Source organism: Mytilus edulis, chromosome 6 (genome assembly GCF_963676685.1).
Source record: "Mytilus edulis chromosome 6, xbMytEdul2.2, whole genome shotgun sequence".
Classification (NCBI taxonomy): Eukaryota; Metazoa; Mollusca; class Bivalvia; order Mytilida; family Mytilidae; genus Mytilus; species Mytilus edulis.
Window position 1 is genome coordinate 76,329,707 of NC_092349.1, and position 13,681 is coordinate 76,343,387.

General features: G+C 32.6%; 1 protein-coding gene across 1 annotated transcript; it reads right to left on the reverse strand.

Annotated features, from left to right (window-relative positions):
• Window positions 1-666: 666 nt before the first annotated feature.
• LOC139526631 (uncharacterized) lies at window positions 667-5,808 on the reverse strand. The gene is given in 3 exon segments (XM_071321790.1): window positions 667-1,256; window positions 1,510-1,606; window positions 5,763-5,808. Coding segments are annotated over 3 exon segments (729 nt in total). The 3' UTR covers window positions 667-670.
• Between the last annotated feature and the right edge of the window lie 7,873 nt (window positions 5,809-13,681).

Consider the following 13,681-nt stretch of genomic DNA (forward strand, 5'->3'; position numbering starts at 1 on the left):
TTTAAAAGAGGGTGATGGCCACAACAACTCTACTGCTTTCAAAGTAGAAACCACAGGTTACTTAACTTTTAGAGAAGGAAAGACGCAAAAAGCGATGTTTTTTACGTACATTTAGTAAACAAGCATCGTAAAGGACATAGTTCTGGAAACGATTCAAAAAGGATGTATTCTCATGCATGTTTCACAATTATTCCAGTCCAAATTACTTAGTATTATATACCAGTACCATGGTTTCACGTTTTTATTTACATATGTATATGTTCAACTATATGTTATGGAATTTTATACAACTGTCATAGAAGTAAGAAGTATAGCTAGCTTTACAACAAGGTTTAATCCACGATTTTTACATACCAAAATGCCTGTATCACGACAGGAATATGACAGTTGTTGTCCATTTGTTTGATGTTTTTGAGCTTTTGATTTTGCCAATCGATAAGCCGGATAAGGTACTTTCCATTTTAAAATTTCCTTGGAGTTCAGTATTTTTGTGATTTAATTTTTATTCGATTTGTGGCAGACATGCTACATGATTTTATATAATACAACTTAAATCTGTGAATGTGCACTACAGTCGAAGCTATAAAGAAATAAATTCCCTAAAAATCCAGTGTTTGAACGATATACAAGGGATACAATATAAACGTTATAAACATCAAAGAACTTTAATTCAAAAATAAAACACTTCTACAAATGGCATGCCATAAACGGAGTATCCCATTGTTTTTGCCTTTTTAGCTAAACCTTCTGTTTCAATATGGTGGTCAAACAGAGTTTCCGGAAAATCTAACCCTTCTCTGTGACACGTTGCCTGTACCAGAAGAGTGCAACCACCAACACAATTTAGGGGGACAATACGCCCTTCTCAACGCAGATCGGGTAAGTATATCCGAGACGTTGAACCATAACCTTCGATTACCAGATAATTAGCAGGCATTTTCATTTGTTTCTCTAGAGAAAGGGGCGTTTCTCTCCACAGGTTTTTGTCATAATTTCTGACAGTTCGTCCTTGTTTAAATAAACACGAGGGATTGACGATATCCTTTTTGGCAAATAACAATTGTTGTATTATATCTTGAGGTAAGTCGCCTATGTCGCTGTCTATCCATAACACATAGTCTTGATCAGATAAAGCGTTTTTTAACAATAAATTCCTAGCTTTAGCTAAGTGTTGTCTTCGTTTATATTGTTGATTTCTCTGATGAATATTCCCCCAATCCCCAATTACTTGTTTACCGATGTCAAAATGATTATAACTGATGTTACGAAACCCTGACGCCTTCAACTCATCTATGATAAATCTAGCTTTCTCTATTGTACGTCCGTTCTCCCGTCCTCACCAAAAGCTATCGATATTAATATGCATGATCATATTTTAGTTCGCAGATCTCACGTGCAAATGTAAACAACGTCTTTGGACTATTATGCAATGGTGTTAATATTAATATCTTATAAGAATATATAGTATTGTCAAGCTTAAGATTTTCATGTCGTCTGCTATCTGACAACCTGTAAACAATATCGGAAACGGAGAATTTTGGTACTGTTAGAAAAAAATCAATCGGTGTTGCAGGATCATATCTGTTTGTATCGATACCACCTGCTTCTATATCGTGTTAACTAAGATGAACCCCAGCTCCAACTATTTTCTAGTTATTCTTTAAAAAATCGGCGACCCTCGGGTGATTCCGCGATGACGGTACGGAATTGGCCGATTTGTAACGAATGACTTTAACACTGGTCCTTCTGAGCGTTTGTCTACATTTTGAAGCTCTTTGGGTTTATCTATAGAATCAGAGAAGCTTTTGAGTTTTGAAACTACGACGACGTTAATAGTTAGTAGGGCTGTTAAACATCTTATACGACGACGAAAAATCCGTCTCAACATTTTTTATTGAAAGAGATAATGCAAATAATGTACGGCTCTTATACCGATTAATGGCGTAGAATACTAAAATTCTACAAATGCTCAGTCAGGTTTTTAACGGTATACGGATTTTACAAACGAACAACCTTGCAAACGTATTCTTCAGTATAACTCTCTCCGTTCAGTCAACATTTACCTACTAAATTATCTTTGGTATGCCTAGAACTAGTTTCCTCAATCTAAAACTGCAATAAAGAAAAATATGAACAAATTGTCTTACTAATGGCTAATACGTGTTAATACATGCGTTATTAGTGTAAATGATGAGTTACTGTACTTTGGTGAAATTAAATGTGTAACAATGAAAATAGTTATATTCTATTAAAGTGTCATCTCAAAGATGTAAAATTCAAACCCCGGATTGCTTATGTGCATCGTCAAAATACAATTATAGTCCAACTGGTCATGTTATTACTGGCGACCTTGGCATCGTTACAAATAAACAACTAAGAGAGTTGTTAGTCAAGGGACAAACATACAGAATTCCCCAGCCCATCAATTGAAAAAAAAACTTATGGTTACTGATGGATGCAGTTGGGGACTATGCTAAAAAATGGTTAAAGCGCAAACCAGATGAACCGTAACTGGTCACTTTGTCTGAATGTAACATAGCTATTCAATCATGCATTCAGAAACTACGATGTTCTACGAGCACAAGGGGTTACAGCCCATTCAAGAACCAGGGAATTGTGGATGCTTTATCCTCTTTGCATGACAACAATGTCGTTGTTCTAAGGATAAAGCTTCTAATAAGAGAGTCTTCGTATATGTAAAAACTTTTATTTGCAATGTCTTAAATAGAGCTTAGAATAGACAGCTCCACTGGTAATCCTACATTTTCTTTAACAACATTTATATAGGATGACATTTTACAATATCACAAATCTGTTCTTCTTTCATTTAGAAGTACTTACAAAGAAAACGGAGAAATCTACCGTCATTGTACTGGATACCAAAACTTCACCAAAGTAAGTATAAAAAACGATACATAGCTTTACGCACCAAGATGTTCAAAAGTGATGACTAATATTCTTTCTACAGTAAAAGCAAAATGTGGTTATGATAAATATTTAACCAGTGGTGTCAATCAGATAGGGATTCTTAAAAACTCTAAAATTCTACTTATAAATCTTTTATCATAATATCTGCAATTTTACAGCAACATTTGGAACTCTGATTTTCTACGCTTTACACTACTTATCCTCATACTCTTTTGATAGATCGAGTGCACAAACCCATTACACAGAGCTTGTTCTATAAATGGGAATCTTAGATATAAATTGAGTTGAGTTATGATAATTCTTATTTTGTAAAAAAACACTGTGAAACTGATTCTATCAGAGAATACAATGGAGATGACCAGACACAAGTTGTTTCCTTTTTCCTTTTTCCTTTTTCGATATTCAAATTTTGAAAAATATTACAAGTCCAAACTGAATTTTTTTTTTTCCCTCAAAATTTTTTTCACAAATTTTTTTTTCCTAAAATTTGTTTTTCCTTAAAAAAATTTTTTTCAAATTTTTTTTCACAAATTTTTTTTTCCTCAAAGTTTTTTTTTCCTCAAATTTTTTTTTCCTCAAAAATGTTTTCCTCAAAAATATTTTCCTCAATTTTTTTTTCCTCATTTTTTCGTTTCCTTATTCGTTTTCTATTTCCTTTTTCGATTTTCACTTCCTTATTCTGTTTCTATTTCCTTTTTGATTTTCATTTCCTTATTCTATTTCTATTTCCTTTTTCGATTTTTATTTCCTTCTTCGTTTTCTATTTCCTTTTTCGATTTTCATTTCCTTATTCGGTTTCTATTTCCTTTTTTGATTTTCATTTCCTTATTCGGTTTCTTTTTCCTTATTCGGTTTCTATTTCCTTTTTCAATTTTCATTTCCTTATTCGGTTTCTTTTTCCTTATTCGGTTTCCATTTCCTTATTCGATTTTCATTTCCTTATTCGATTTTCATTTCCTTATTCGGTTTCTTTTTCCTTATTCAATTTTCATTTCCTTATTCGGTTTCTTTTTCCTTTTTCAATTTTCATTTCCTTATTCAGTTTCTATTTCCTTATTCGATTTTCATTTCCTTATTCGGTTTCCTTTTTCTTTTTTCGATATTCAAATTTTGAAAATATTACAAGTCCAAACTGAATTTTTTTTTTCACTCAAAATTTTTTTCACAAATTTTTTTTTCCTAAATTTTTTTTTCCTTAAAAATTTTTTTTTCAAATTTTTTTTCACAAAATTTTTTTTCCTTAAAATTTTTTTTCCTCATTTTTTTCGTTTCCTTATTCGTTTTCTATTTCCTTTTTCGATTTTCATTTCCTTATTGGGTTTCTATTTCCTTTTTCGATTTCATTTCCTTATTCGTTTTCTATTTCCTTTTTCGATTTTCATTCCCTTATTCGGTTTCTATTTCCTTTTTTGATTTTCATTTCCTTATTCGGTTTCTTTTTCCTTATTCGGTTTCTATATCCTAATTCGATTTTCATTTCCTTATTCGGTTTCTATTTCCTTTTTCGATTTTCATTCCCTATTGGTTTTCTATTTCCTTTTTCGATTTTCATTTCCTTATTCGGTTTCTTTTTCGTTATTCTCTTTCTATTTCCTTATTCGATTTTCATTTCCTTATTCGGTTTCTTTTTCCTTTTTCAATTTTCGTTTCCTTATTCAGTTTCTATTTCCTTATTCGATTTTCATTTCCTTATTCGGTTTCTTTTTCCTTATTCGGTTTCTATTTCCTTTTTCAATTTTCATTTCCTTATTCGGTTTCTTTTTCCTTATTCGGTTTCCATTTCCTTATTCGATTTTCATTTCCTTATTCGGTTTCTTTTTCCTTATTCAATTTTCATTTCCTTATTCGGTTTCTTTTTCCTTTTTCAATTTTCATTTCCTTATTCAGTTTCTATTTCCTTATTCGATTTTCATTTCCTTATTCGGTTTCTATTTCCTTTTTCGATTTTCATTTCCATATTCGTTTTCTATTTCCTTTTTAGATTTTCATTTCCTTATTCGGTTTCTTTTTCCTTATAAGATTTTCATTTCCTTATTCGGTTTCTTTTTACTTTTTCCTTTTACATTTCCTTTTTCGGTTTCTATTTCCTTATTTGATTTTCATTTCCTTTTTTCATTTCTGTTTCCTTATTTGGTTTCTTTTTCCTTATTCGATATTCATTTCCTTATCTGGTTTCTGTTTCCGTATTCGGTTTCCTTTTCAATACGGTGGTCAGACGGTCCCGGATCCCAGAAAAATATTTAAGTGGGAAATAGCTTGTGTCAATCCCTTTCAATATTAGGTCAGGTATTGACATAAGCTATTTCCCACCGAAATATTTCTTGGTACAGAGTCTATTATTTCGTCAAATTTAGGACATTGAAAGACCGGGGGTCTCAACATCATTTAAGCGGTCCTAAGCGGTAGGTTTTCACTGTACATTTCTTTTTTGGCTTTTCATAAATATTTCTATTTATATTTCTAAATGCCACTGGAGTGATCGGTATTTGTTTTTGTTTTATATATATCATATATTAAATTACATCTTTGATGAATCTTTGATGTCGTTTTATTGATAAAATTCTATACTACATAAAGACAAATATTCAACTTATATAAGGGCTTAAATTCGAGGTCAACGAGAATTAACGACAGCTTAAAGGGTCATAAAACGATTTGCAGTAGTCTATTCCATTATTGAAATTAAGCTATTTCTCAATGTTCACGCGTATTTCGATATTAAGTCCGTCGGTACTCCTCTAATATGCGATGCGGAATATATTGTCTATATACCTTTTGTTCCATTCTTAATAAGCATTCGAGTGAGGTATAAGCTAAGGTTTATCTGTACTTACGGGCTGAAGGGTCACAGCAGTTCATTTCATTATTCAAAATATCCATTTCATTATTAAAAATTTGCTATTTCTTAATTTTCACGCGTATTTTTGTATTTAGGCCTCCGCAATCCAGCTTATTGTCATTGCGGCACATATCGTTTATTCTCAATGTATTCCTCTATCAATAAGCTTTAATTTGGTGTATATTTTTTTTTCCTGAATTAGGAGCTGACGGGTTGCAGCAGTCCGTTTCATTATTCCAAATAAGCTAGTTCTCAATGTTCACGCGTATTTCGATATTAATATATAAAAAGAAGATGCGGTATGATTGCCAATGAGACAACTATCCACAAAAGACCAAAAAGACACAGACAGTCACAACTATAGGTCACCGTACGGCCTTCAACAATGAACAAAGCCCATACCGCATAGTCAGCTATAATAGGCCCCGATTAGACAATGTAAAACAATTCAAACGAGAAAACTAACGGCCTTATTTATGTAAAAAAAAAATGAACGAAAAACAAATATGTAACACATAAACAAACGACAACCACTGAATTACAGGCTGCTGACTTGGGACAGGCACATACTTAAATGTCCGTCGGTACTCCTCTAAATGATATGCGTTGCGAAACATATTGACTATATACCTTTTGTTCCATTCTTAGTAAGTTTTCGAATGAGGTATAAGGTGTATCTGCAATAACGGGCTGAAGGGTCACAGCAGTCCATTACATTATTCAAAATATCCATTTCATTATTCAAAATTGGCTATTTCTTAATTTTTCACGCGTGTTTTTGGTATTTAGGTCCACCGTAACCCATCGAAAGGTCATTGCTGCACAATCAACTTGTTATATCTTTAATCAGAGGCTCCAGCAAAGGTCCAGGGGAAATAAAAAAAGACAACGTAGAGTATTTTGATATATATGTTTTGGTATTAAGGTTGTCCATACATGGAATTAGTATGGCGTTCATTATCACTGAACTAGTATATATTTGTTTAGGGGCCAGCTGAAGGACGCCTCCGGGTGCGGGAATTTCCCGCTACATTGAAGACCTGTTGGTGACCTTCTGCTGTTGTTTTTTTTTTCTATGGTCGGGTTGTTGTCTCTTTGGCACATTCCCCATTTCCATTCTCAATTTTAATTTCTGTTAAAAATAGTTAAGGAAAAGCCATTAGTTTATCCTCCTGAACTAAATAAATAAATAAAATAAAAGATTTACAGAGTGTTTTTATTTTTTTCTTATAATAATTTGAATGTTCGTTTGATAACACCAAAATGACGATTTAGAAATACGGAACTTAGCTATAGTGTCAATTATTTTTTTTTAAATTTTTATTTCACTATTCACCGCTCCAACTTGAATAATGAAACCTAAACTATTTCATTTACATTGAATAGTGAATAGTGAACTATTCCATTATTCATTATTAAATTTTGAATAATGAAAAATGAATAATGGACGTACTTCAGCGCGGTAAAAATGACATGTATGATGGATTTTTTTTCTGTGCTCGGTAAAAAGACCACCTACATAATGTAACTACTAGTACTTTACATATCTATGGACAAATCGACAGGCAGGACGGAACACACTTGGTTAATCATATAGACATACCATATAAAACTTCATTTTTGAGGGATTATATATATATATATACAACCTCTAGTAACTTACCCTGTATTTCACTTTAAATGTGTCTCGTTTTATATTAATGTATAAGTAAAATTGTCGGGCAATCTATGACAGATTTGTTAGTCTTTCTTTGTCAGCTGTTCATATTAAATTGTTCGTATTGCCTCAAATCTGTGTGTCTTCTATGCCACGTACAACTGTGACGATATTGACTTACAATTCTGCTCAAACCGGTGCTAGGGCTGTCTTGCAACTTTTATTGAGACGAGAATGATTTCTCTGTGTTGAAGATCTCACTGTATTTTGTCAAGATGAAGAACAGCAATAAAGTCTTAGACGCTGTTTCTTTGCTGCAAATTTATTTTGTATATGTCTTGATTTTGGTGTCGGGCAAACTTAGGTAAGAAAACGGAAACGAAAAATTCAGTATTTTGTTTTTATTTGTTAAGGCGCATAACCCTAGAATGGTATACATGACGCCATCAAAATCAAATGTGATATGTATTTTGTTGTAATACGGATTGTGTATAAGTTTCATAACATTTTGTTGAGGCAAACTCGAGACAAAAGAACGAAAACTAATTTCTTGACGTACAGACATACACACGGACAAGGCTAGCAAAACTTAATGCCCCCTCCACTATAAGTCATATTTCATTGAGTAACCCGATGTTTTCATCACTTAATAACGATAATTGCTATATCCTATTCTCTTTTTATTTATATAAAGTTCCGGAAAAAATGTCCCTTACCATATTAATCAGAGTCTTAATATCTAGAAGGAATTCCGATCTATATATAGGAAATTATTGACCTGGCTACTGAGGTTGTTATTTGTCGCTTCTGTAAAAGAAGTAAAAAAACGGGGCATGTATTAATACCGAAATCGGGAATACCGGCTGGTATTTCATAATCTACCATGTATTGTTTCGTAGGGGAAATTTGTTCTTACGAAACAGCTTCTAAATGAACATCTTATATCATTTTAATGCTTCATATAGACTTTCCAGGTCGTTTTTCATTGTATACTAGAAAGATCTCATTTTTTTCTGAATTGGAGAACCATTTTTAAACGATAAAGATTAAGCCCCAGTCCCACTAGACCACGATCCCACCAAGCTCACCGCGATCTAAAATAAATTCAGATCGTGGTGAGGTCGCGGTATGAGCGGCATGAAAATGTAAATTTCCGTTGCTTTCACGATGCTACTACGTCCTCATTACACTTCTACAACGATCCCGCTACGATTATACTACGTTCTCACCGCGCTTATTCTGCGACCTCACTACGCTTTTCAAGATCTTTCTACGCTCATCGCGTTCTCACTACGACCATACCACGAGTTATCCGGTTGCAACACGATCTTACCACGCTTCTACTGCGATTATAGCACGTTCTTACCACGATTATACTACGCTCATACCGCGATCTTACTACGTTCTCAGCAATAACGTCAACATCGTGTTCCATATCAATACAGTTCCATTCCTTGAATTCCTTCTATTTCTGATTAATACGTAGATTTCGCGGAAACAATACAGTCATGCCGCCAAAATGTACTAGAACACGTGGGCGTGGTGGTAAGGGTTGATGTAGAGGCAGAGGGAGATCCAATAGTAACAAATCCTGATCCAGCAGAGATGTCGGACCGACCAATCCAACCCAAGTTACAACCTATTGCTGGTCCATAAAACTCAAATGACGATATTTTAGTGAACGATACCAAGCTGTGTCATCAGATATAGGAATATGTGGTATGAGTGCGTTTGAGACAACTCTCCATCCAAGTAACAATTTATAAAAGTAAACCTTTATTGGCCAAGGTACGGTGTCCAACACGGAGCTTGGGCTCACACCGAACAGCAAGCTATAAAGGGCCCAAAAAATTACTAGTATAAAACCAACGGTCTAATCTAGATAGAAACGAGAAGCATGGTTGAGCCGTTAGAGAAAATGGACAAGAAGTCCTAATCACATACAGACAAACAAAATCTGGAGAGATTTAATATATTTTATGTGAAAATGACAACGAGAATGATGGTCGTAGTATGCACGTAGTCAGGTCGTAAGAAGAGCGTGGTGAGTATAACAATAATAATAATAATAATATCTTTATTTAGAGAGAGTAACTCATTTGGATTACACCAATTTTCAATAAGGCTCTCTTAATACAATAATAATTACATAACAAATAAACAATGCATCAATAATAATGGTAAAAAAAGATTATGTACAATTCAATATACAATAAACAATTATGATATGGCATTACAGTAAAAATATGATGGTAATGTTAAAAGTACATAGATTTGTATTTATGTTTAAATTCGGATACTGTATTTGATTTTTTTATTGAATTAGGAAGAGCATTCTACACTTTTGGTCCATTGTACGAGAAACTAGACTTATACAACTCTGTATTTGGTTTTGGAATAATAAAATTATCTGAGGATGAAAATCTCGTATTATATTTTTGGTTTGCAGAAGCTGATACAATAAGACTGGACATATATTCTGGAGCTAAGCCATGTTTTGCCTTATACATTAGTAATGATTTGTGATAAAGTATTCTTTGTGTGATTGGCACAATGTTACATTCGTGAAATAATTCTCTTGAAGGTTTGGTGTAATCATGTTCGTCTAAAATTATTCTTGCTGCCCTTTTTTGCAGTTTTAGTAAACTATCTAATAGAAAGTTATTACAGTTTCCCCATATTGAACAACAATAATCTAAGTGAGGTAAAACGTAAGCGTTATAGTACATTTGTCTAGCTTTATGATTTAAATATTTCTTTATCCTTTTTAGTAAAGCTAAAGAAGAGTTAACTTTTTTGATTATATAATCGATATGAGAAGACCAAGATAGAGATGCATCCATAAAAACACCTAGAACTTTTTCACATGTACTTTCTATAATTTGTTGTCCATTTAAAGCAAGATTAATGTTTTCATTTGATGTAACGGAATGCTTTTGTTTAGATCCAATGCATATAGCTTTCGTTTTAGATACATTTACAGCCATTTTATTGTCATCACACCAGCGAAAAATATCTTGTAAAACCGTATTAAGTTTTTGACTGATGCAACTTTTGTTTTGTCCAATGACTGATATGGTGCTATCATCAGCAAATAAATCGGTGTTATGATTAGGATTAGACAAAGGAAGATCATTAATAAAAATTAAAAACAACACCGGTCCTAATACGGATCCTTGAGGTACACCCGTTTTTTGTTTTTGTACGTCTGATAATGTATTTGAAATAGATACTTTCTGATATCTGTCAGCCAAATATGATGTAAACCAAAATAGTACGACAAGGGCGTGCTAGAATCGTACTATGGTCTTGAACAGCGTGGTGTAAACGTGGTGTAGTCGCCGTGAGAACGTGATGGTCGTAGTGATGTCGTAATAACGTCTCTGTGAGATCGTAGCACATTCTCTCCGAATAGAATCACGCTCTCGCTACGATGGTACAGCGACCTTTGCGATCTTACTGTGACCTTAGCGCGCTCTCTCTACGCTTCTACTACGACATGATTTCGCCACGACCGCAACACGATTGTTTTGAACATGTTCAAAGTCGTCCACGCTCATCACGATCTTGGAGACCTCACCACGACCGTGATACGACCTTACTACGATCTACACGATCGTACTACGATCATCAAAATTTGCATTTTTTTCACAGATCGTAGTGCGATCGTGGCCTAGTGGGACTGCGGTATTAGACAGTACTTTACATACGAAGAAACAACTCAGTCTCATGCTACTTAGTGGACATTTTGATGAGTTAGTCTCATGCTACTTAGTGGACATTTTGATGAGTTTAGTAGTTTACAAAACCGTTTCGTAGTGGATAAATTGTGTCGTAATTGATATCAACTCAATATTAAATTGATAAAAACATACTGAAAATTACATGGTACTAACCCTTGTTAATTGTTTTGTACAAATATAATTGAAAAATGAGTATACAAAACGACTGCATGCCATGGTCGTTGTAGTGTCCCGGCACTACGAAACGATTTTCTCCCGCAAACCGAATAAGGAAATAGAAATCCAAATAAGGAAATAGAAACCGAATAAGGAAAAAGTAACCGAATAAGGAAATGAAAATCGAATAAGGGAAAAGAAAATAAACTCATCAAAATGTTTTTCTCCCGCAAACCGAATGAGGAAATAGAAATTTAAATAAGGAAATAGAAACCGAATAAGGAAAAAGTAACTGAATAAGGAAATGAAAATCGAATAAGGAAAAAGAAACCGAATAAGGAAATGAAAATCGAAAAAGGAAATAGAAACCGAATAAGGAAATGAAAATCGAATAAGGAAATAGAAACCAAACATAGGAAAAAGAAACCGAATAAGGAAATGAAAATCGAATAAGGAAATAGAAACCGAATAAGGAAAAAGAAACTGAATAAGGAAATGAAAACCAAAAAAAAGGAAATAGAAACCGAATAAGGAAATGAAAATCGAGAAAGGAAATAGAAACCGAATAAGGAAATGAAAATTAAAAAAGGAAAAAGAAACCGAATAAGGAAATGAAAATCGAATAAGGAAAAGAAACCGAATAAGGAAATGAAAATCGAATAAGGAAATAGAAACTGAATAAAGAAAAAGAAACCAAATAAGGAAATGAAAATCAAATAAGGAAAAAGAAACCGAATAAGGGAATGAAAATCTAATAAGGAAAAAGAAACTGAATAAGGAAATGAAAATTGAAAAAGGAAAAAGAAACCGAATAAGGAAATGAAAATTGAATAAAGAAAAAGAAACTGAATAAGGAAATGAAAATCGAATAAGGAAATAGAAACCGAATAAGGAAAAAGAAACCGAATAAGGAAATGAAAATTGAAAAAGGAAATAGAAACCGAATAAGGAAATGAAAATCGAAAAAGGAAAAAGAAAATGAATAAGGAAATGAAAATCGAAAAAGGAAACAGAAACCAAATAAGGAAAAAGAAACTGAATAAGGAAATGAAAATCAAAAAAGGAAATAGAAAACGAATAAGGAAATGAAAATCGAAAAAGGAAATAGAAACCGAATAAGGAAATGAAAATCGAAAAAGGAAATAAAAATCGAATAAGGAAATGAAAATCGAATAAGGAAATAGAAACCGAATAACGAAAAAGAAACCGAATAAGGAAATGAAAATCGAAAAAGGAAATAGAAAACGAATAAGGAAATGAAAATCGAAAAAGGAAATAGAAACCGAATAAGGAAATGAAAATCGAAAAAGGAAATAGAAACCGAATAAGGAAATGAAAATTGAAAAAGGAAATAGAAACCGAATAAGGAAAAAGAAACTGAATAAAGTAAAGGAAAATCGAAAAAGGAAATAGAAAACGAATAAGGAAATGAAAATCGAAAAAGGAAATAGAAACCGAATAAGGAAAAGAAAATCGAATAAGGAAATAGAAACCGAATAAGGAAAAGAAACCGAATAAGGAAATGAAAATCAAAAAAGGAAATAGAAACCGAATAAGGAAATGAAAATAGAAAAAGAAAATAGAAAACGAATAAGGAAATGAAATCGAAAAAGGAAATAGAAACCGAATAAGGAAATGAAAATCGAAAAAGGAAGTAGAAAACGAATAAGGAAACGAAAAAAATGAGGAAAAAAAAATTTGAGTATAATATTTTTCAGGAAAAAAAATTTGAGGAAAAAAAAATTTTGAGGAAAAAAAAAATTTGTAAAAAAAAATTTGAAAAAAAAATTTTTAAGGAAAAAAAATTTTAGGAAAAAAAAATTTGTGAACAAAATTTTGAGGGAAAAAGAAAATTCACTTTGGACTTATTATATTTTTCAAAATTTGAATATCGAAAAAGGAAAAAGGAAAAAGGAAACAACTTGTGTCTCGTATGGAGATGATATTATCAAAATGCTGGACTTTTTAATTGACAATATATTTTTTGAGTTAAGAGGATTGATCTTTCAACAAACAGTCGATATTCCAATGGAATCCACTTATTGTGCACCCCGTCTGATCGACTTGTTTTTGTACTCGTGTGAAGCAGAATTAATTCAGAAACTTCTAAAAGACCAAACAGAAGAAAAAAAACACGTTTTTGCAAAGTTCATTAATTTTACGTTCAGATATATTGATGATGTCTTATCACTGTATAACCAATATTTCAGTTAGTACTTGCATCTCATATATCCCAGTGCACATGCAATTAAGGATACTACTGAAAAGGGACTGATTCATACCTTGATCTTTTTTTTAATACTGACACAGATGGACGACTTCACACTACAAACTATTTCGAAAGGGATGATTTTAACT